This window comes from Amblyomma americanum, chromosome 11 (genome assembly GCF_052857255.1).
Source record: "Amblyomma americanum isolate KBUSLIRL-KWMA chromosome 11, ASM5285725v1, whole genome shotgun sequence".
Taxonomy (NCBI): Eukaryota; Metazoa; Arthropoda; class Arachnida; order Ixodida; family Ixodidae; genus Amblyomma; species Amblyomma americanum.
The window spans coordinates 84,888,088-84,913,157 of NC_135507.1; the positions used below are offsets into that span (position 1 = coordinate 84,888,088).

The 25,070-nt window shown below is 46.0% G+C and overlaps 1 protein-coding gene and 1 long non-coding RNA gene across 2 annotated transcripts in view; one reads left to right on the forward strand and one right to left on the reverse strand.

Moving 5' to 3' along the window:
* Positions 1-24,724, reverse strand: part of Vha44 (V-type proton ATPase subunit Vha44) — a 26,718-nt gene extending 1,994 nt beyond the window's left edge. Inside the window, exons 1-12 of the mRNA XM_077644662.1 lie at positions 24,602-24,724; positions 24,053-24,220; positions 20,965-21,032; positions 19,029-19,114; positions 17,883-17,977; positions 12,135-12,226; positions 9,036-9,134; positions 6,628-6,696; positions 3,684-3,776; positions 2,420-2,513; positions 1,866-1,963; positions 33-162 (exon numbers count right to left, since the gene is read on the reverse strand). Of these exons, the coding sequence (XP_077500788.1) occupies positions 33-162; positions 1,866-1,963; positions 2,420-2,513; positions 3,684-3,776; positions 6,628-6,696; positions 9,036-9,134; positions 12,135-12,226; positions 17,883-17,977; positions 19,029-19,114; positions 20,965-21,032; positions 24,053-24,184 (1,056 nt within the window). The 5' untranslated portion in view covers positions 24,185-24,220; positions 24,602-24,724. The remainder of the gene's footprint in view (positions 1-32; positions 163-1,865; positions 1,964-2,419; positions 2,514-3,683; positions 3,777-6,627; positions 6,697-9,035; positions 9,135-12,134; positions 12,227-17,882; positions 17,978-19,028; positions 19,115-20,964; positions 21,033-24,052; positions 24,221-24,601) is intronic.
* Positions 14,683-17,789, forward strand: LOC144110052 (uncharacterized). The gene is made up of 3 exons (XR_013309689.1): positions 14,683-16,381; positions 16,482-16,852; positions 17,158-17,789. It is a non-coding gene; the product is annotated as an uncharacterized LOC144110052 (long non-coding RNA).
* Positions 24,725-25,070: the final 346 nt, after the last annotated feature.

A 25,070-nucleotide genomic window follows, 5' to 3' on the forward strand; every position in this document is an offset into this window, starting at 1 on the left:
GTATTAGTGAGCGCTGGGCAGCGTCCACTCACATCAACGGGACCCTGGGCAATGCTGGTGTCCAGGTGGCTGTACAGCTGGTTCAACACTTCACGCAGCCGCTTGGCAGTCTTCTTCTGCGGCTGCAGCAGCATGCCCTGGAAATTCACCGGCAGGCCGTACCTGCCACAAGACGCGTGGGGGCAGGAGGTTAGAGGTGGTAGCCACACTGGTCCATGTGTTACGCACGAAGAACTTCTGCCCTAATTGGAAAACATCTGTGAAAGCACACTTCAGTCAGTCAGACATAACAGCATACCCCCCCCCCCGAGATCCACCGAAACAAATTAATACTTTCTATTAAGCAGTGTTATATGAAAAGCTTTGAGTAACGAAGACGTGGACACTATTGACAGCCAAACTGCATCATACTATTCATTCTGGGTGTTTTAGCTTTGCAATAAATGTGTGATACGCTGTCTTGTTTTCTTCCTGAAGCTGCTTTCTTGAGCCTCAAGAAAGTACTCAGCTCTGAAAGCAAACAACACGCCTAGGCCAAATCAGTTACCACACAAAGCTGGTTGTGCTGACACAAGCTAAGCACGAAGTATCCGTTTCAGCCTGCACACTACTGACTACATTACGCAAAACATGGCTATACATCTTCCAATGTAAAGGACACAGGCATGTCATATTTAGTCCACTGGCATACCAGCGGCCACACACAGACAAGCAGTTCACTCTTTCAGGCAGCAAGACCCCAGTGCACTTTGACAACAGTTCCTGCAGAACGATTACATGCAAATCAGCACAAGCAGCAACAGGGCACCTCAAGCTCCACACTTCTAGGGTCACGGCAGGCATTATGGATCACCATACTAGAGCCCATTGGCTGCACGCACCTTCCAGTTACAACCAGCTTGACCTCATTTTTTAAGTGAGGAGAGATTTTCCACCAAATTCAATTCATTCTTCACCACCCTTCAAAGCAGCCACTTGTGGAATACACTGGGCATGTCACTGCGCAAACTGATGCTACTTCAACATTAGTCTAACAAATCCTCCTTCTGCTCTGACTGCATCATAGACCAGCGTAAAAAGCTACATAGCAAAAAGATAATCAGGCATCCCTCCAGAGAGCTCCAGAGCAGTACTGAACACTCAGACCAGCATGTCTGCACTGCAATGACTGCGTGTTCTAAGTCTGAAGGCAAGGATATATCTGTGACTTGACCTGAATGCATGCGGTTCTTTACTTTGTTTTAATGAAAGCCATTTTGGTGCTTACTGGCACCTGAACCCTGCTGCATAAAAGGTATCTCCAAAATGTCCTGGCTGTGTTTTCTCAGCCTTCTCTCGTACATGCCTGTGCAGGCCACAATTAAGTGGCAGCACCACGTTTGCACAACTGTCAAGTGATTTTACTCTATTTCATACTATTTACCTCATCCTTAAAGTTTGATCGAATCGCATGAGGGGCTCCAAGTGGCATAAATCCATGCACAATATGACAACTCTAAATGACGGAGCAATGAAACAGAATAAAATGAGCATGTGGTAGTATGCACAATTCAAAACCAATGAATAGTTTGAGATGGAGTTTATCACAATGTCTTCATGTCCTGGAAATGACTGGCTAGTCTGGCACAAAATTATTTGTGATTGCTGCACAATGCCATGTCATTTGGTGGGGCATTCCAAAGGTTTATTCTGTCAGAAAAAAAAAAAAAAACTCATGTCAATCCTTTGTCCAAAGAAACATAAAAGGCTCCCAGAAGAGGCTGCATCATCTCCGTTGACCCCCTGGCAAAAACACTTTTTTGCACCGTTAGCTGCGCCCCCCCTCGGGACAGGCCATGGTAGCAACAGCATGGTGCGGAACTCACCTCAGCACGGACTCAACAAAAAGCCTCAGGGCTTTGACGTGTACCCAGGCCGTGAAGGCTTCGCTGAAATTCACTTTCAGCCAGCGTACCAACAGCCCCTGGAAAGGCGGACAAAGGCACCACCCTCAAGCACTCGCAACATCTTGCATACAGCACTGTCGACAGAACCAAATCAGGATTTCGGGATTCTTTCTTAAAGCTGCAGACAAGAGTCACTCACATAAAGAACTGATCCCTTCTGCATACAGTTAAAGATGCTGTCTACCAAGGCGTGGTGCTAGGCCTCAATGCCGCTATCTAGCAAGAATAACCTCCTAGCATAGATAGGAGCTGCTCAGTTATTGCAGGATAAACTACAGTTAACTTATCTTCAGCTCAAGTCACTAGCATGAAAGTTCACTTAGATGTCTGCAACACCAAAAAGTGACAACGCAGCTGCTAATACACAGTTCCACGAAAAACACTCAAATTGAGAATTTTCACGGAATTGGACCTAGTCACGACCAAGCATGCGAGGGCACATAGAGGAAAGGGTTAAAAAGGAGGCCACTTGCATATTGCTTCTTCTTGTCGCTCTCCAGCTTGGCAATCTCGTTCTTGCCGGCCAGCAGAGCACTCTCGTCATAAACGAAATCCCGCACCACAAACCTGCGCGTGGGAAGCGCAAAGCTCGGGTTGTGCGCTCGTCACAGCTAAGGCAGGCATCCGGATGACCTCGCTCCCATTTGTGATGGTTAGAGGCCCAAACAAATTCACATGTCACTGAGTAAGACAGAGACACAAACACCAACTCTGCCATTCGCCAATGCATCTGCTCTGCTTGGTCGAACAGAGCCAAGCACCCTTTGTGTTCACAGCATGCTATCATTTCCTCTTCCCTGTGGGTAACTGCCTGCTGAAAGAACTCGCGAGTGGCACCACCTGTTTTCCTACTCGTGACAGTGGCAAAAGCTCAAGCAGACAAAACAATGTCGACGACCACAGATATGGCATCAAAAGACACACCACTCCTGACAACTGCCTTGCACCACTTAGCAGCATTGCCATCCGTACAAGAGATGAGACAGGCATTGCAGAAAGAAGAACACATGGAGAGCACTGCAGTCTACTGCATTGGAGAAATGCAAAAGCATTTGAATTTGAACACCAGCAACTTCTTTTTGCAAGACATTGTTGTCACGTGACAGTTATCATGTGACCCTTGGATAATGTCAGCAACATTTTTTTGCAACTCATCGCTGTCTAACATCAGTACACATCCCTAACACACTTTACCATTGTACACACCACAACGCGTTCACTTCATTATCCTCTAGCACTCTTGAACCAATGACCCTTCGTGACATATGCACTGTGTACCTGCCTGGCACGCAGGGGGCCTGGGTTCGAACCCAAATGCCAGAGAATTTATTTTTTTGGACGAGGTCACGTGAGAGGTGCCACTTCTTTTGGACACATTTTGTGGACAACTTCCGTTGATGGGTTTTTCTTCGCATGAGGCATATAATGCCTTCGCATTAATAACACGATACACCACTTCAAGCTGTGCTCTTGCCTGGTCATACCTGTCACAATGCCGGACACTCGACTGCTGTTACAAAAACTCAGCAGCTTAACATCTCCTCAGTCAGGGGGGAACTCCGCAAGGCATTTGCCCACTTGCCACTGAGTGAAAATACAATGGCTTCTGAGCCACTGAGTGAAAATACAGTGGCTTCTGACAAGTTTTTAACTGTACTATTTGCCAAAGAACCAAATGTCATGCTCATCAAAAAACAACATTGGTGACAAAGGTCTGTAGCAAAGTGAAGGACTCACTTGTTCTCTCGGCAATGATGCTTGAACGTGTCCACCACCTTCTGGAAGAGGGTGACCGTGAACAGGCCGTGGTCGTTGTCCTCATAGACAAGCCTGCACGCAGGTGGCAGCACGCATTGCACTCTGCAACCACCACTCCGGCAGCAAAAATAAAATAAACCGGCAAACATGCAGCAGCTTTTCTCTGACTCTCAAACAATCTCTGAAACATGTGGTCCCAATGATGAAGCAGATTTGCCTGACAAAACAACACTTGAAACTACAGAAATATATGTCAGCTGCCAACAAGGATTGTCTTGGCCGGAGGGCATAAAGCTGCTGGATACTGCAAGTTCCAAGTTTGTCTACAATGAACAGCATACATGTGTTCAATGAGGTGCCTGCAGAAAAATCTGAGCCTTTTTTTTTAATGATACAATAGAAATGTGACATCTAAGAATGAAATACAATGATGACTTCTCAAGCATGGTATACACGATTCTATTTTCAAGCTTTTTCTACACAGTGGTTCCAGTTTTGACTTCTCAAAAAGTGGTTGCTAGCATGACATTACGTGTGGCATGTCTGGCATCAATTGTGCTCTCTTGAGGAAAAGAGGTGACAGACAGCGTGCCTCTGTCCCACAGATCTGAAAACTGCAATGTGCACATTTTTATGTCCTTCATTTTTTGCAGGAACTGATTCTGTGTGCCTTGTAGTAGAGTTTCTGCAGCAGTCCTGAGATTTTCAATTGCTCTCAAGTGCACTAGATCTGAAGGTTTCAGAAACCAAAACTCAAATTCTGAAAGAAAAAAAAAACGCATCATAAATCTCTTTTTACAAGCTGACACATTTTCGCACAATAGTTCATGATGAATAACAGCACACATGGAGAACTCTAAATAAAAATAAACTGTAATAAAATATGGGTATCCACATGGTTTATGGATAACCAATAAAACAGAGAACATTGCATAGATTGGACATGGAAAATAGCAGACTGCTTAAATTCCACACAATCAAACGTGAGTGTTCACATCAGGTACAACTCATCAGCTGCCTACATGAGTTGCTCAAGCCCGAGACAGCTCCTCTGAACACAATCTGATCTCTATTACATTCTAAGCACAGATGGAGCAGCATGTCCAAGAGACAGACGCATAAAGTGGGGCATTATTACAAATAATTTCGACTCTACAAGAAACAAGCCACTAATTTCCTCAACAGTGGTGACTTTAACAAGGGTGCAAAACAGCCAGCATGGAAAACATGGCTTTATGCTTTGCATTTTCATCTATCTCTGCCCTTGCCACAGAAGAGTGCAAAGCATTTAAACTAACACTTCAACTAGCGAGTCCTCCTCCCCCTCCAAAAAAAAGGTCTGAGGTGGAGCTAAATTAAGAGTAGAGTACCGTATTTACACGATTGTAAGTCGACCTATTTTTCAAAATTTGAAAATCTGAAGTGGGGGGCTCGACTTAAAATCGAAACCAAAGCATCGCACCATAAATAAAGGCAAGAAAAACGAGATATCAGGCATGCTACAGCGTGGATGCATTTTTGCTGTGCGGCTCCGTTGAATCGTTCTTGGTGCTGGCCTTGAGCAGCTGGTAAGTCAACGCGCAGAACCGGCATCCCCACCCCCGTTTGAGGCGTCCGACGGTAGCTGTCGATAAGCAGCAAACCGGCACCAGCCCACTCCCCACACGTGGCCACAGATTGAGTCTGCTGATAGGCGGCGGCAGCAGCCCGATAACACATTTGAGTTCTACTCTTAATACGCGTCGTCCAAGTTTTTTTTTGTCGACTTTTAATCGCACACTCGGCGCTCAAGGGAGCATCGATAGTTGATGGAAGGGCCGCTGTTACAATCGCGGCAATACCCGACTGAGAGCCGCAGCGGTGCCGGGGAGTGTCGGTAACTCACAGAAGAGCCGACACCATTCACGCGCAGTTTCTCTTTGGCTCTTACGCATTCGACTACTGCCGGCCGCGTTTCACAAGTTTTTAATGTAGTGCTTCGTTATTCGCAATTTGTGCTTCAGGTCCGGTAAGTGACCGGCACCCGTTCACAACTACATTAAAGATGGCTGTCAATCTTTGCACCGAAAAAACGAACCGTGCACAGGGCCGCAAATTCGACGTTCGCAATGGGTGACACAGGTGTGGCAGCAGCAGCGAGGCAAAATTTTCAGCTGTTCCATATGACTTCCAGATGTGGCTGTTTGCAAACTGCTGGATTTCGCTGCACGACGATGTTAGAACGATAAGCTGTGGGACCGCAGCAGCGATCACGACGGCAGCACTAGTGAGTACGACGGCGCAAGTGTGGACAAGTAGTCCAGTGGCTAATACATTTTCGTTTAGGAATGTGCCTACGGGCGCTCCCGTGCACGGCAGCCGATAGCGGCTGGTGTAAGCGGAGGCTGCAGTATAGCGCTATCGCATTCTATTATTAAAGGCCAAGTGTAAACGACTTCCAACTTTTTTTTTTTTTTCAGAAATGTGATGTGGGGGGGTCGACTTACACTCGAGTCGACTTACAATCGTGTAAATATGGTAACTGCTGTCGGTCATCCAAGCAGTCATGCGCCAGAGCGCACTGTGCTGAGGAAATAAACCGAAATTCTAAAGCAGGTATTGACTTTCACTGATAATACTTGCACTCGAGCGCAGCCGAATGGACAAGTGAACAGCACAGGCACAAGTACTTTACCCTTAGCAGATTTCCTTTGTTCTCTCCACAGCACACCGCTTGAGCGCTCTAGACAAGTATGATCGGGTCTCTACAAACACACGCGCTCCTTTGCACCCGACACAAGGTGTCCATAATGTTTCCCAATGTTCATTCTCATGCAGGCAGACAGACAGAGGCACCGAAAATGCACCTGCATGGCATTCATGCAGCTGAACGAGTGCTCTTCCTCTCAAAAGCCTCTACATGTGAGACAGAGAAGTAACCCACTGGGAAGATGACGGCACCACCATGTCCGAGAGCTTCTCATACTTGGAGTACCAGTCCTTGTACATCATCCTGGACACACAACAGACAGAAGCCAGTCATTACAAAGCAGCAAGGTGAAGGGCAGCTCAAAACAGCATTCACACCATAGAGAAAGGCCTCGGAACAGAAGAATGGGTGATTCAGTACATGTTCATGTTCACATAGCGTAAAGTGACAAGAGACAAAGGAAGAGGCGAAATGGCACAAGCACTGTCAATTTAAACAATCAAAGAGTATAATGTTAATGTGCAAGCTCTGAGCAATTGTGCGAAGACTGTGTGCACAGTTTGGCACATGCTGTGATGAGGTCCCCTGGGTAGAGACAGTGCCAACTTTACTGTACTCCTCGCTAAAACATCTATTAAACATGCATGTTCAGGTATGGCACATCTAAATCTAATTGAGATACCATTTACCCGAGAGAAAGCTATCTAGTTCAACACTGCACACAGGCCTGTTCAAAAAGAGGCCTCAGTTACCTATGCAGACTGCCTCATTCGCCTTCCTTGATTCTGGAGTGTACCACAAACCGCATACAACATCCATACATAGGCATTGCAACGAGGTGTATTTCTTTGGAAGTTTTCCATCATAAATGAAAACAGTACGCATCTGCAGCATTGGCTACATGCCGCACAAGTCTCAAGATGAAACCTAACGTGGAAATAACACTGTAAAAACAAGTTTAGCAACCCAGCCTGTACTAGTTTGTCTTAGTTTTACTCCTGGTTTCGAAAAGTAATGCTTTAGTCGGGAAGCAAACAGTTCATATATATGGTGACAAGAAACTAGTGACAATTTCTCAGGCATGGTCGTACATAGACATGTTTAGCAAGTATTAGGTAAAAGTTGGGACCACCTCTTACAGTCCATCTATGCTAAAGAGAAAACCTAGGAGCAATGCAGTGGCCACTGTTGTTCCACTGGTACTATCCCTGGTTTATTCTCCAGTTTCACAACCAAGCACCAGGGCACCATGGGATATGAGAAGGAAACCAAGTGCCGGATCAGTGTTTCAACTATGCTCCCTCTTTTCCTTCTTAACGCTCCAGATGTGCTTCACTGACAGTGACCTTTCATTCTTTGTTTGTTTTTTTAAGAGGCAAGCAATGCATGGGGCCTGTGAGCATGTACACTTGTCATGAAAACTTTATGGAAGGCAACTATGGTGAAAACTTTTCATTTCTTCTCATCCTGGATGCATTGCTAGAGATTAAAAGGTGCACTGTGTTGTTCACATGCTCATAATTAGGCTGAATATATATTGTACATACCAGGGTGTGTGTGTGCAAAGCCACTGATACACCGTGCTTCTTTCTTTGTCCATAGATGCAGTGGCTGCTCATGCGCAGTTCACTACACCTAACTGTGCCAGGACTCTCGCGCACGAGCGGTGCTACCAATTTTTACTTTCAGAGTGTGAGTAAATAGTGTCAACAGCTTTTCTGCGCCCTTTCTCACAATCATTATCATCTGTACTTTCCTTACCTACCATCTTCCTGTCCCTTTTATTACTGCGGACCACTGCTTGGGTGATAAGATAACAGACAGCAGCTGCCTCAGCCAGACCCCACCTTTTCCTTCAGTTCTTATTTCATATTTGTTACCAATACACCACTAAAACAACTTCCATTGTTTAAATTAATTTTTTGTTTAACAGTGCCTTCCATAAACTTTTAAGCATAGGTTCCAAGCATAGGATTTTTTACTTGTCACACTATTTGCCATTACTTGCAAGCCTGGATACAAAGCCAGTCAATGTGACTTAACCAAAACCACAGTTCTCTCCTTACTGCACAGTGCCTAAGTTTGCCCTCAGCAAGCATTGTGACGAACAACACAGCCAAGGCAGACCAAGCATTTGACTCAATCGTAGCACTGCCTGCAGTAAGTATACAATAGAGGCTCGATGCAAAATTCATACCATACAAAACGAACAAAATCCATTCCCGAAGATCTGTTTGTGGCTAGCAGGGTTTATTTAGGACCATGTGCCACTGCTCACTGCCCGTGGTGCGTAGCGCGTGACTCGCGATCATAACATCGGCGATGTGCGGGCAGTGCTTATAGTGCTCGAGAGTGCGGTGATGGCTCGTCCATTTGTATTAGTCTAAATGGTTCAGGACAGCATTTGGTAGACCTGAAATTTCGCACACTGGTACACAATGCCCTCTGGCCAATGAATTTTACAAATTCACATTACAGAGATTCTACTGCAGTATGCTATGCACCCGAGAGGAGAGAGTGACATTACCATGCACATGGCAGCATGGCAACAAGACTGTTCAAAATGAAACACTGTTCTTAAATCTCCCAGCAACGTGGTTCCCACAAGGCAACAAATGTCAACCGAGTTGACTAGCACTCACTTGGGCACCACGACCAGCAGGGTGATGAGGTACTCGGAGCCAAGCACAAAGTGCTCCTTCCGCACCAGGTCTGCAAGGCTGCGCACTAGCAAGCTGCCCCTGCAGGACAAAGGTCACACTTGCGCTCCATTCAACTGGGCAAGGAAGATGCGTAGCATAAAACTGGCCTAATTTCTGGTTGTCGACATCGCACCAGGCAGTGGCAGGTTCCTTATGTCAATAGTTGATGCACTAAGCAAGGTGTGACAACACTGGGATACTTAAAGAGAGGCGAGACTTCAATTTCTTGAAAATGAAAGTAACCGTTCATATGACTCACTTTCTCTGTGCTGTCTCAATGTTTCAGTCCACTGGGAAGTACTCCAAAAAAATTGTTTTATCAACCACGGTGCGAGATGTTTGAAAAAAAGTTCTGAGGGTACTTAAGTCTGCTTACGTGCAGGAATGCGAAAGCATGGAACTTTCTAGAATGCTGGTTTTTTCCACAATGACAGTACACATATTTTTCATTTTTTTTTTATACTTTTCTATTTTCGGTTTAATTTTTATTTTCTATTTTAATTTTTTATGTTGTTTTTGTTTTTTTGATGACTTCATCAGTTTGATTGAGAGCTATGGTGTGACACTTTCCTGCGATCATCCCCGCTGGCGAGTCATGAGCCTATAAAGGCTTTCGCCTTAACAGGCACTCTTTGAACCCAGGTGTCTTTGTGACACCGCAACCGAGCAGCGCTACGTTTGGCTTCGCGGAACGCTTGTCTCCTCTTCAAAACTAGCACCTCAGCTTGATTCTATGTGCAGAAGCAAACAAATAAAGACCAAAAGTTCCAAGGTCTTGACTGTTTGCATCAGCATTACTCTCCCCTAAGTGGTTGCCCCTACCAACCAGCTTGGTTTGTGCGGGAGCCGATGGCATGGCGCCTGCTCTTGTGCTCGGCCAGCCACAGTTGCTTCTCTGAAGTTATACGGTTTTGAGTCCAACGCTCAACGCTTCAGCAAAGGATAATAATTCCTTTTTCTTCTCTAAACAATACGGATTTCGTTCTGGTTATTCATGTGAAACTCAGCTTTTCGAATTCACGACTGACCTCCACTCAAACCTAGACTCATCCCTTCAAACAGACATAATTTACCTCGATTTTTCTAAGGCTTCTGACCGCGTTCCCCACCAGCGCCTCATGACTAAACTTTCCTGCCTGTCTCTCGACCCACTATTATTATCATGGATTCACTGCTTTTTAACTAATCGTTCGCAATACACCGTCATTGATAGTCATCCTTCCGCCGGTACAAATGTTACCTCTGGAGTCCCTCAGGGATCAGTTCTTGGCCCGCTTCTGTTTTTAATCTTTATTAATGACCTTCCCGCTGGAATTTCGTCATCCATTCGTCTGTTCGCAGATGATTGTGTTCTCTACCGTCGTATTCGTTCTAATAGTGATCAGTCTCTGCTGCACGATGACTTAAACTTAATCCTAAACTGGTGCTCTACCTGGCTCATGAAGTTGAATGTGGCTAAATGTAAGTTTATGCACGTGTCCCGGAAACGATCTAACTTGCTCTACTCATATTCGCTAAACTCGACCGTGCTATCACAAGTTGAATCTTACAGGTATCTTGGCATCGAAATAACAAGTAATCTGAACTGGTCAAACCACATCAACTCACTTGCTGTAACAAGTAATCTGAACTGGTCAAACCACATCAACTCACTTGCTGCACGCGTTTCCAAATCACTAGGCTTCATTAGACAATCTCTCACATTTTCTCCGCCCACGGTTAGACTAATTGCATATGAAACATTTATCCGTACCAAACTTGAATATGCATCGACTATTTGGAATCCCCATCAAGAATACCTAATCCAGGCGTTAGAAGCAGTCCAAAACCGAGCTGCTCGTTTCATAACATCCAAATATGATTCTTGGCTGAGCGTTACTAATATCAAATCTTCCATTGGTCTAACCCCCCTGTCATCACGACGTAAGATAGCAAGACTTTGCCTCTTTCACAAACTTTATTATAATTTCCCGCAATTATGTGAGAGCCTTATTCTGCCCCCCTTGAGATTTTTTCGATGTTTAATTGCAACAGTGTTCAGCGTATTCATGGTACCACTAAAGCTTTCAATAATTCATTTTTGCCAACTGTTATATCCGAGTGGAATGTACTCCCTGAGGATATAGTCAATGAAACCAACTCAGTAAAATTTAAACACTTATTGACTGCTTATTTCTCTCCTCAATTCCTGTAGAATGCCTTTTATTTACCTATTTATTGCCTTGGTAATTTCAATGCGTTTACTGTGTTTATTTGTGCTTGCCATTTATATTTGTGTTGTATCTTTGTGACCCGTTATTACCATTTGTTCCCCCCCCCCCCCCTTATGTAATGCCCCATTGGGGCCTGTAAGGGAAAATAAATGATGATGATGATGAACTGACGATCCATTGAAAAGAAGTACAGCAAGGCGCACTGTTATGGCAGCCGCAAGCGAAAGTTGCCAACGACCAACAGTGGTAAGAAGACCTCTCTGTGGGCTGCTGCAGGTGAATTTATTGCACAGGCCATCACAGATATGCATTCGAGAGTTTCAGGCTCTGCTGGTAGTGCTTGGGGAATGTGGCCTAACTGGTGAAAGGAGAACACGCGGTGAGCATCACGGAAGCGCAGTCCCATCACTATTCGATTCTAATGGATTCGGTTTTTAGCTACACTATTTGTATTCAATCCAGTTGCACGAAGTACTATTCACATACCCGTACCGACGTGCGAAAATAGTCAAAATCCACCAAGGTTTGTGTTGAAAGCTGTGTCCACCCTTAAGGTCATTATAAAATAGCGCCATTTCCTTCCCATCCTGCTCATCACACGATTTACATTACTTTTTCCATGTTAAAAGCACGAAGACAATCTACCCACCTGAATCTCGCACAAGATAGTAAGGAATACTATTGCACAGACATCTAATAAAGGTGTTTTTCAATACTGCATGCAGGACAAACATTCAGAGAGCAGGGCTTCTGTTTGAAATCTCGCTCGATGTGCCCCCACAAGTACCCCTGCATTTCTTTCCACAAGTCAACAGTGGGCACTCACGTGGACTTGCGCTCGATGGACTGCAGCTGCGTCTTCAGGTTGTTGTACGCGGCCGACTTGCTCTTGAGATCTGCGTCAATCTGGCCCACTTGCTGCAAGAATCCAACAGCGGCGGCCACTCGTAAGCTTAGAGCATCCAAGGCAACAACTTGCCAGCGTCGGCATACCGCTAGCGGCATGACCAAACAACACCAAGGTTAATCTGTCGAACAACACAAAGGCAGAGCAGTAGAAAAAATAATATTTTGCAGACCAGCCACAGACTAGTTCTAGTGAAACAGGCATGGGCTAAAGGTATTCTGCAGAGAACCAAGAGAGCAGCGTGCCTCATTAGTGCTGTGAAGACAAACGTTCCTGAGTGAATGAGATATACAAGCCAGCAAAAAAAATAGTCCAATATACTTCATTTTCACATTTTTACCGCTGTTACAATTGAGAAGAAGAAACGAACTGCAGAGCCACACAAAGTTACAATCCTACAACCGCTCTGCGCACAAACACTTCTGTCTTCGCAGACTGTACTGCTCAGCAGCATTCCATGTTGGTCACAGGCACAGGCTAATGCAGCAAGCACATACCTGTCAGCTTGCATGTGCAGTTAGCACCCATCAGAAGCCGCCTGCACCCATAGTGGGCACTGCAGCAGCATCCATATAGTTTTCAACACATTTTTTTCGTGTAATGAACAAATTTTCAAGTGCTCCCTCGAAGGTGTCAAATTTACAAAAAGGGCCGACTGCCAAAGCTAGTGGCATTGAGTATAGTCAAAACACCAGAGAAAACTTTTCTTAGGCTGGGTGCCTCATAACTGCTGTGCTGTCGTGGTCCAGTGAGTGTTTCAGGGCAGCGTGGAAACCCCTATTCACATCCTCTCTGATACATATTGCTAGCACCAGAAATATCAGGCAATGACACTTGGTCCCTTCTATCTCTTCAGCTTGCAGACATTCGTGTGCAAAGCACTCCTAAAATTTTTATGGCATAACTTTGATAACGTCGTCTTAATGTGCCCACAAACCACCTAGGCAACGGAATAAACGGCTCGCTTCCCCAATCCTTTTGACTTTTCCAATCCCCCATCCTTTGGCTAGTTCATGACATGGTGAACATCACCATTACTAGTCACCATTTTTAGTAATTACAGTAGAAATATCAATGATATGATCACAGCTGACACAAATTCGCAAAATTTTCTGGCTGCAGTGCATAGTGTACAATGTGCAAAATTTCGGTCATTTCAAACACACTTCCACGTCACCACGGATGATCCAAACGTGGGAGCCACGATTGCACCAGTGAGCACCAAGCAATGCCCGCACACTTTGCTGATGCTGCAATTGCCAGCCACGGAATATGCACTGCAAGCCCTGAACGCTGGTGTGAGAGCCTTGCATCACAGACACCAGTCATGCTACATTCACAGCGAGCACGGAACGGAGGAACCCAAACAAATATAAAACCAGTCAACCATTAATAAATTTGCATAAATGCATTTCTCGCGATTCAGTATGTGGATTTTCTTTGCTTTCTGACTATATGAATTTTGGGTGATATGAATATTTTCACAAAATCTTGAGGTTCTGAACATCTAGATCCAACTGTACTGAAGTGCTCAAGGGCATAAATCACTAGGCATGCCTTGACAGTGGAAATCCTCCAAGGCCTTAAAGTTGCGGGACAGAACAGAATGACAAAGAACATTTTTTAAAGACAAAAACAAGCTGCAAAAATTTGCGTTAACCTCTTGATAACCTTTCCAGGATAGTTTACCACAAAAAAAAATCTGGTGGTCATTTTTATTTGAGAAAAATTAGCACATACACACAACACAGCATGCCAAGCAAAGCAGGCTGGTTAATACATGAAAACAAACGTCACAGCACAACCGTAAGTGTCAACATGCTCTGCCTGTCACCATCACGGGAAGAAGCCGAATATCTAAGCCATGCAAAAAAATCTTTACTTAGTATCATCATCATTAGAGAGAGATGGGTCCTGGTCTCTGTCTGTAGACAACCCAGGTGAAAATTTCCTGCTGGGAATCTGCTGGTTTGTACTGGTCCCAGCAGCAACTTTGCTGGTTTTGGTCTGGGCCTGCTGGTCCCAGCAGCCCACTTGCTGGTTTTGGTCTGAACCTGCTGGTCCCAGCAGCACTACTTGCTGGTTTTGGTCTGAACCTGCTGGTCCCAGCAGCACTACTTGCTGGTTTTGTGTTGGGAACTGGTCCCAGCAGCAACCTTGCTGGTTTTGATGTCTGAGCCTGCTGGTCCCAGCAGCACCACTTGCTGGTTTTGTGTTGGCGGATTGGTCCCAGCAGCAACCTTGCTGGTTTTGTACTCGATCAACTGGTCCCAGCAGTAAACCTGCTGGTTTTGTACTCAGTCAACTGAAACATATTGTTGCTTTTAAAATCAAGTAGCCGGTCGTCAGAAGGGTTCTACTGGTCTCAGTAGAGAAGAAACCGGCTTTATATTGAGATTATTATTTACTTGCCTGGAGAAAAACTGATCAGCTGGGAATTCAACCTGGCGTGTATTGGATCAGATGACCTAGCTAGTTGGAAACCAACTAGACATGACTAGTTTCATTCAGAAGGTGTGTATTAACAGCCATTTGGCAACTGCTTCAGCGCTTGAAACTTGAGTATTTATTGGGAGACAGGTGTAACTAAATAAAGAAACACAGTGACAAGCTTCTGCGACAAGCTTCATGCACGGCTAGCAGTAAAAGTGGAACTTCGCCTTGTGAATTCCAACTCCAACGCTTTTCTTAAAACGATACTTCGTCAATGGAAGATCATGCCTATCAAGAATATATAATATCAGTCTTTGAAGCGCTTTGATTGCCTTCCAAGACAATCCACACTCAATGGCAAAATTCACAGTCAGTGCAAGGAAGTCCTCAACAGTTAAATTACTGCATTGCGTCTGATCTGACATCTCAGGGTGCTCGGAAAAGTCAGGCAGTTGCGTGTGATTGCTCGACGATGTAGGAGTTTCCGTAGGACCTGACCAATTATAGCTGCTGCCATAATCATCCCCATCATGATGCGTGGCCTGTGGTGATGTCTGCGCTGGTGAAGATGACCGCATAGGTCCTTGCTCTGGCGAAGCTTAGCGTGTAGATCCTTGCGCTGGCGATGGTGGCGGCCGCGGAGATCCTTGCGCTGTTGACGTCGGGTGCGTATCCCCTTGCACTGGTGACGATTACCGCGTAGGCCCTTCAGCTAGAGACGGTGGGTGCGCAGACATCCTAAGATAACTTCTGGTGGAAGTCGGAAGACCAGCATCGCAGCCTGGGTCAAGACAACGCCGGTACCGCTTATTCCTGCGACCCATTCTTTCAGCTCACTGTGACAATAATACCACGGCCACCATCCGAATAGCACTTGAACGTCGACCGAAGAGAAGCACTAGGCGGGGATTGCTGTTGCTGCTGCAGGATTTGGATATGGGGCTTTCTCTTTGTATCGGGCGGCCCTTACAAAAAAAAAAAAACTCGTGTCCTAGCCTATTTTGCAGGAGGCCCTACAGTTACAGAAAATATACTAGTTCACTGCACTACAGTCGTCGAGTTGAACGAAGCGTCTAGTTGGATTTGGATTGGATTTAGACAACCTGGACTGGTGAAAATGCCGATGTGGCTATCCTTCAAGAGCTCATTGAACTGATTTACGAGTAAATTAGCACATTTAATTACATGAACATGCCACTAAAACTTAATAAGTAACTGTGTATCAATTGTTTTGTTTTAAACCAGTTTTGAAAAACTTGCTTACTGACTACCTTTTTTCTTGTCCGAAGTTTGTCGCATCGATTTTTGGAGATAGCAACATTGGGTACCTGTTTACTTTTCTTTTCCCCTTTTTCCCTGTCTTCTCGGAGTGCACGGACGAGTATCGATCCCCGTCTCTCTGTTCTATCATACTGTGGCGGCTTTTAGCTTTTTAAATTACTTCGCTAATCCGAACTTATTCAGTTAAATAATCTGCGGCTGATCTGCGCTTGCAGAGTTATTAGTGATCCTTGGTGTGCATCACGCTCCACAGACACGTGCGATGTTTGCCGTTGTCAGGTTCGCGCACGATATAGATAAGTTGTACGTGATTCCTGCAAAGGATATTACGAATTTCAACCCGAAAAACAACACAGACTTCAATACGCGGTCTGTGTATACCGCGTTCTGGAGAGATCCGCTGGACGGAAAGGACAGCAGTCACTACAGCACCCAAGTCCTGATGCTAGGAGGTAATGGCTCAGTTTTGTGCACCTTAATTGCATGAGATTTTGCCACGCGAACTGGGTTACTATAATATATGTGTGTGTATGTCTGAATTTCTCACTGCAGAGTTGGAGAAAGAAATCCAGGAAAGGATGAAAAAAAAAAAGACTTGCGATGCCAAAAATTCTATATCCGCATGATTCTTCAAGTGAGACATGTGAAGAGGAAACAGCAGCCCAAAAGAAGAAGGTGTGCTTGCATTGTGCAGTGTTATATCTTGTTTCATTGTGCAATCTCGTGAAATTTAACCTGCGATGTGTTGTAGTGTATGCTTGTTGCAGCACATCCTGTGTTTTTAGTTTTTTCGTTCTTTAGAAGCAAAAGCGAACTCTGCTGGCATCCAAAAAAGCAGAGTATGATGAGACCATGCTAAAAAAAACATGGACGATGCCAGAAGCAAAACACTGGCAGCTCAAAGCCGCGACAGCCGCCAAGTGGTAAGTAGTACGCCTGCTTAGCTATAAGCTGCCTTATAATTATCAGACACCTTTAAACGTCAGATTAAATCTGAAACCGTGAATGATAATTCTTTATAGGCCAAGAAGCGAGTTGGCTAAAGTTCTTTAGTTATTATAGCAAGTTGGGAGTTATGCGCACTATGCCCCTGCAATCACCTGCTGGATCATGCGCACTATGCCCCTGCAATCACCTGCTGGATCCTACTGTGTCACACCCCTCCTTTCTTTCATATGGCAGCTATCTCTGCAGCACCTTATTAACTGTTGTAAATACTTTTTTGCAGCCACGGTCAAGCACTGGGGTCTACAAAAGGGCGTGGACGTGGACCCCGTCGTAAAAAAACATCAACAGGATCCTCAGCGAGAAGATTCAAGATGTCGTAAAATCCAAAAGGAAGGATATGCAGTGAACTGTCCATTCACATGAGAATAAACATGCTAAACTGCACAAGACAAGTAGAGCTTCTTGCCTTCTCCTGCTGTTGAGAACATGCAATGCATTAGTATGCGTCAAAGCAGCAAGTGGGAACCTGTGTCCAATGAGCTGTGTTTGCTCGGCAGTCTCGGATGAGCAGAACTGGCATGTTAGTTTAGCTTAGGTTCCTCAAATTCTGCGTGAAGGAACTAGAACAATAGAAGTGATACAAATACCAGACAGCACTGTATTTGTGGTATTTGCCTCGTTTCTACTGATGTTATTCTTTCACGAATTTCGAGAGGTCAAAAGCTAATTTCAGTGCCTGCTGGTCCCACTAACACCTGCTGGTCCCAGCAGCGCCTGCTGGTCCCAGCAACAACTGCTGGTCCCAGCAACGCCTGCTGGTCCCAGCAGCTCCTGCTGGTCCCAGCAGCTGCTGGGAATCTGCCAAAATCCCAGCAGTGTTGGGACCAGCAGATTCCCAGCAGGAAATTTTCACCTGGGAAGTCGCATCAACAGCAGAACAAAGAACCTAATCAGCCCTGTCCTGTGCACACCATGGCAATGGTTATTCAAAAAGGACAGCTGTACCTTGCTGATGATGTCAGTGATGTTCTTCAGTGACTGCTTGATCGGGTACTTGGCCATGTCCCACTGGAAGCGTGTCAGGTACGCTTCCATCTCCACTGCACACACCGGACACTGTGTCACCAAAACTGGTCATACCTGAGCTGGTTGGCACATAGCTTGAGTGGCACCAGCACGGGAATAGACAAACACAGTGAATGTCAGCGTTGTGCTTTGTCTTTCACGTGTGTACGTCTATTTCCATGCTGACGCCACTCAAGATAACTGTGTCGCCACATGGGCTCAGTAGCAAGCAACAGGCCAGAAGCAAACAAAAAAAAAAGGTCAACTAGTCTTCCATTTCTAAGAAATTACACAATGTGTTGAAACATCATTATCCAGACTTCAAGTGGCCAGGAAAAATGGCAACATTGCAGAAATGCCAACTGAACAAATGACACCCCCCCACTTTAAAACTGCGAGAAGCATTCCCATCATAGAGTAAATTTAATTAATAAAAACCTGGGCAGTAGTCGTTCGCTTCTAAACATGAAAACTGTGCAGCAGCGGCATTTTTCGCAGTTCTGTCAAATGCTTTACTGTCCACACACTGTCGGATCTGCCAAAGCAGAATCACTCTCATATGGTAAAGGCCTGCACGACCTCATGCGAGGGTTTACAGACTGCGAACAGCATGCGACGAGTGCATACTTTCAGCGCCACTAGAGCACAAATAAGGGAAACATGCAACAGTACCAAAAGAACAAGGCGCTTCCTAGAAAAAAAAAACAAAAAAACAGAGAAAACCAGCGATGCATCAATCGGCATTCGAAATGGCACACAGCTGTGTTTGGCTGGCCAATGCACAGCAAGCGGCCGCTGTAGTCACCAGAGGGCGTGAAGCTCAGAAAAGTGAAACGAAAGCCATGCGGCCAAACTATTTTTCGGCGACGGCGTTATCCGATTGTTGCCATGCCTGCCGTTGCATATTAAAGAGTAAACGCACGACTCACAGCTCGAGGGTAAACAGAACCACAACAGGAACAGGACGTAGGAAGAGAACTGGACAGGACGAGCTCTTCCCACGTCCTGTTCCTGTCGCGGTTCTTTTTTACCCTTGAACACGTTGGACCAACTGGCCCAGAACTTCGCCATGCTGATTCAACTTACTGCCATTGGCCAGGAGGTTGTCGGCCAGTTTATCCCTCTGGTCATCGAGCACATCGCCAAGGTAGGTGGCGACTTTTCTCGTCACCCTGCGAAAACAGCCTGGGCTCATCACGCGTGCCGAGAAAGACGTGCGACTGCAGTCTTATTCCTTCGCCGTTTTCCCCTTTCCCTTGCAGTGGTAGATCCACTGCCACCGGGAAAAGTTAAATGGCGACTTCTTTCGGACACTTGATGTTCGCACCAGCTGCGTGGCATGTTTTTGACGATTACAGGCTGCAGATGCCAAGGCAGCATTCTTTACCTACCACCTGCATTTCTTGCACTGAGGGCAAAGACTGCCACTTTTCCTCAATCCTGGCCTCACAACACTGCCACAGTGTAATACGATGCAATCGAGGGGCAGTGCACACCATGCTGAGAAAGAGAATCAGTTGTTCAATCCCACAGTGGCACAATGCAGGTTCAGACAGCAGGTTCAAGGGTCACATTGGGGGAGGGAGCGGTCTCATTTGAACCATGCATTTCTTGGACTTTTTTCGGTGGAAAAAAGAAAAAAGGCCTCCACAAATCCACCCCTGGGTTTAGACAGAAAATTCTCAACAGGTTCTACCAGTGGTCGCTCACGCAACTGCTACCATTAGAAGCACACAAAAGATGCAATCATGTGAGCATAGTCTTTGATCACAAACAGAGCAAGGCAGGTCTTTCTACAGCCCGACAAATCATACAAGACTACCATGACATAGAATGCAGAACTAAGGTCACTGCACAAAGGTGGACACAGTGTCTGGCTTACAATTTCACAAAAAGTAGCCTGATTTTTCTTGCTTAATTGAACATAGAGCTTTTTAATGTATGCCTACTGCCAACTCACAATGGAAAACCTTATTCTGCATTGCATTACATTCAAATAAAAAAAAGCTGTTGGGGTTTACGTGCGAGTAGACGTGCGAAAGTATTTGTTCATTTTTCAATTGGAGGAGACACTTGAGATCCGCTTTAATAGTGTGACGCGATAGCTTTAGTGGGTTAATGCCCACATATGCAGAATTGGTCACTCTGTACTTAACGCTACATTCATAGATCCCTGGGAGTCCTCATACCACTCCTGGCGCAGTGGTGCAACGGCTAAGTGTTGTGCCACTGTTGTGCGATGAGAAGTGCTGCCACCAGTGGGGACTGTGTGACCTACGTTGCTCTCCCCGAGCAACCTCTCATGACCAATTATTAATTTAACTGCCACCTGCCATAATGGTCAGTTTGCTCACAATCCGGTAGGCGGGTTGTGATAACGTCAAAACGTTATGTGACCTAGGTGACGGGGCGCCCTCCTACCATTGGCTAGAGCAGGTGCGATGCTCCTCCGAATTAACCTGAGCTTTCCCGAGTTACTCTGAGGCTTCACACAAATTTCTTGGTTCGGACCGTGTTAATTCGCACTATATCCTGCAGCTGTAAATCACACAGCCCACTCTACTCAGCAACAGATGGCCGTGTGCTGGAACATTTCTGCTGAACTGTGAATTGAAATTTGGCATTTAACGTCTCGAAGCAACACGGGCTATGAGGGACACCATAGTGGAGGGCTGCAGATTAATTTCGCTCACTTGTGGTTCTTAAATATCTACTGACATCACACAACATCCAGGCGCCTATTGCATTTCACCTCTGTCAAAATGCAGCCATCACGGCAGGAATTGAACCCAGGTTCTCCGGCTCGGCAGGCAATCAATTTCCAGAGTAGTCCGCCTCAGTAGTTGAATGCCATGGCCACTGAGCCACCATAGTGGGTCAAAAAATAGCAGTTCTCCCGAGATGCACACTGTGAGCTACTGGAGTTTCAAGGGTGCCTATGACTACAAGGCTGTAATTGCAAGATGTTCCAATGCCAGACGTTGTAAGGTCAGTAACCCTGCAAGGGAGGACAAACGCTCACCCTTCGACGTAGGTGTCAAGCTTGCCCAGGTCATCCGAGAGACCCACCAGCTGATCCAGCGTGCCCACCTGCCAAACAAAGCATCACCAAAGCTCCATGAACACCACGAATACCCGCATGTGCTTGGGACACACATCTAACCTGAACAGAAAAAAATGACATAGCTTTGCATTAAAATCGATAAAAAGGATTGTGTGACAAATGCCCACTATATAACATCCCAAGAAAGCATTTGCTGAAATGTTGTAAATATTCATAAAGAAGGAAAGGTATGGGCGCTTGTTCAGACCACGACCAGACAGACAAACATCCAAACATCGTAAATAATGGGGTAAATGTTTGAAAAGCCACGAGAATCTAGCCCAACATGGCAGCTGCTTCGAAAATTCAAGATACGCATCGTCGATCTCTTCAATGAAAATATGTAACGAAAATATGTGTGTTAGGTAGGCAACCATGGATACAATCAAAGGGGCAGTCAACTGGAACTTGTTGCTGGGCCAGTTGGCACATGGTTTTTGGTCATAAGAAGGCGCAACATAAAACGGACACGAGAAAGGAGGACAGGAAAACGCACTACAACCTTGTTGACTGTAGAGCCATAACCAATCACTGTCCTTGTGGCCGTTCTAGACAGTGTCCACTCCGTCCAGCAGGCATCGCGCCCAACCCTCCGACGGCGCCCTTTCCTATCCAGAGACAGGAGCTCATGCGCCACAGCTGTTGGCTCAAGACTGAACTTTGGATTTTTTGTCAAGACCTTGCCTAGTTCCTCCGCGACTTCAACATCACTGAGCACCTTCAAAGTTCTGCTGCTGGCCTTCGGTCTTACTGGAGGTCATGGTAAGTTGACAGAACAGTGCTCTCACTGAAATTCTCTAGTCTGTGCCACAAGTTCTCTATGCCATCCATTCAGGGTCTTGTCTATAGCAGACGACGCAAAGACAGTCATAAAAGAGCCTAACTTGTCTCCACGGCTGTGACCCCAATATTCTGCACAGACACTTAATGTGGCCAAAGGAAGGATGGATTGCGCCGAAAAGAGCAATGCTCTCACCGGGTATCAGCCCTTTCTTGATACAGTACGTTATGTGTCTGGCATGGCAAGATGCCCATGTGATGTGGGGCAGTGTGCCAATACTGCGGTGGTGTTCCGACGAGAATGACCCGGCCTAGCACTCTAAATGCGATGTGTAGGGTACATGCTAGTCTTATTGTAATACTTGGTTTGGTTTATGGGGGTTTAACGTCCCAAAGCGACTCAGGCTATGAGGGACGCCGTAGTGAAGGTCTCCGGAAATTTCGACTATCTGGGGTTCTTTAATGTGCACTGACATCGCACGGTACACGGGCCTCTAGAATTTCGCCTCCATCGAAACTCGACCGCCGCGGCCGGGATCGAACCCGCGTCTTTCGGGCCAGCAGCCGAGTGCCGTAACCACTCAGCCACCGCAGCAGCTTTATTGTAATACTTGTCTTGAATAAAGACAATGTGCTAATTCAAATGTGCTTGAACTTGGACTTGCCACTGTTTTACTGCAGGATGAGCCCAGCTTCACAGACCCACTTATCAACTCCTGGCAATCACTTTCCTGTTTCTTGCTATGCTGTTTGGCTGAATCGTTTCACCACTCCTAACTACACTGTTACAACTTCAGCCTATTTAACAAGGGTACATAGCCCTCAATACAAGTTTACCATTCAAAACAAGTGTGATCTATACTCCGTTTCATACATAGCAGGCAATGCTGCAGAGGCTGCGGAACTAGTGCATCCGCAAAACCATATTACTCCGCCACGTATCACTTGTTCTTCTCGAAGCCTCTGGGAGTGTTTGAATGAAAACAAAGAGCGGTATAAAATGAGGTGGTAGCACTTAAAAGCACGGTCAAAGTTGTGAGGTGCTCAGTGTCTGGGCCCTCTGGCTATAATTTTCATCGAGTGGAGACTACTTTTTAAGCACGGATGGAGTAATTAGTGAGATTCGTCCTACAAGTCGCGAATCGTGCAGCCACATGTCATTCTCACTTCTCGAAGTTTTTTATGAGTCACAGGACAAAAATGTGGCAAGAGGTAAAATGAAGTGCAAGAGATTGTCATTCATGGTACCTGAGATTATTTGGTGCATGAAATATGTCTCTGGTCATGTGATTGTATGATACTACTTTTTTGGCACGGATTTAGCCTGCAAAAACAGGTACGCTAGCAGCGTTGCCTGCTATGTATGAAACAGAGTATACAGTACACACACGATACACATCCGCCATCAAATGTCAACATGGTAGAGCGACATGGAGCATAGAATATTGGCATGATAGCCTGGGAGCTTGATATAGGGCTATTCGCTTTACGCAGGAGGTGGGCACCTGCTATGTTATTTTATCATTCTGAAAACCATTTTACTATTCTATGTAGCAGCGTATATACATTTTTACTAATGTATGCAGCATGACACCAGATTTGCATGTTTGGGCCCAAACTATTACCAAAAACTTCAAATCAAAGAATTTTGGTCGAAAAAATTTTAAACCTTTTTCCATTCGTGCTACATAATATATGTCACGAATATATTTGCAGAAATGCGAACTAGCGCAAGGAAATACTAAAGACAGGTCTGGCGTCAACAATTGAACTGGTTGTTTTGATTTTTGTTTTACTTTCTTGTTTCCTGCACCAGTTTGCATTTCTGCAGACAGATCTAGGAACGACTAACTAGCTCAAATCAAAGCATTGCATGTCATGGACCTTAGTCAGCATGGTGTAATTAGCATCCTAAACTCGCCTTATGCAGAATGCAGCCTTAATTGTGCATGCTTGAAAGGCCAGGCCAGTGATAGACGTGTTAACAATTTGGCGATAGACGGCCTCGAGCTCACTGGACTACAGGCAAAGGCAGGCAAACGCTGATGGCACGATGAATTTTTCAGTGGCTTGTAGACCCTCCGCGTTCACGTTCATCAAAGAACAACCGCCAGTCACCCGACCTCAGTGCACATTGTGCTCAAGGAAAGGTAAAACTTCACTAATTAGAGCCAGGACGGCAGACGAACCATACCAGATCAATCCGAGACACGTGGAAAGTCCTCACCTTGAGATCAGGCAGGTGGAACTTGTAGTTCGTGGACAAGTTGTTCTGCTTCGAGGTGACGCTGCAGAGTTTCTCGTACGTCTGCTGGCAGGTCTTCTCACCGGGGGCCGAGATGAGCCAGAACTCGCTCATGGTGCCCGACGCAGCGACGCCTCCGAGGGCTGCCTCCTGAACATAAACAGCACCGGACACTGCCTCAGCAAACGGTGCACAAGTCAGGCGACCAGCGAATGCGCCAGACGAGCACCGGCGCGCGCTCCCTAAACCACAGCGCGTTCATTCTCTCCTAGGACGCGCCCTCACGATTCAGACTCCTCGTGGGATCAGCGCGGCCCGAATCGGTCGCTTCTCGTGCATATTACGCGCTGCATTGAGCGAAAATAACTAGTTTCGCCGGGGAGGTGTGCCGCATCGCGGGTCAACGTTCTGCGCCATTCACTTTCGCCTCAAGCGCAAGCCCTGGCTGGCGCCGTGCCTCCGTAGCCCGCAGTCATCCCGCAGAGCCATGATTCGCAGCTGGACGTTGTGAATGGTCGAGGCTGTATTTACCCAACGTAAACGGTTTCCTCACGGCGGGACAGCCACCGTTGGACGCCGTTCGGTGAAGCGCTGTCAGAGATCCCGTGACTACACTCGCAGGAGGGGGCCCGAAATCAAAGTGCACAGTGTGGCCAGCAGAGCGAAAGCGAAACTGGAGACGGGATGTATGTAGTGTATACATACTACATACTACAGGCGGTGCAGGCACGGGGGACGCTCAAGGGACATAAGGGCCATAGAGTTACTCGCAGAGTCAGTGAGTGAGTGGGTAAACTTTATTGAACTCGTCTCGTGTGAGGGTTATCGATGGTCGGAGCTCCTATTTCAGGGCTCAGCTGGCTTACGCAAGTCTGTTGGTTCTTCTGACCAGGAGGAGATCAGTGCTGGTCTTCTTGGTATAATTAGCTGCAGGCAAGCGCTAACAAAAAGAGTTCAACTTTTTGCTGCAGCGCAGCGAGCTATGGAAAGAAAATTGATG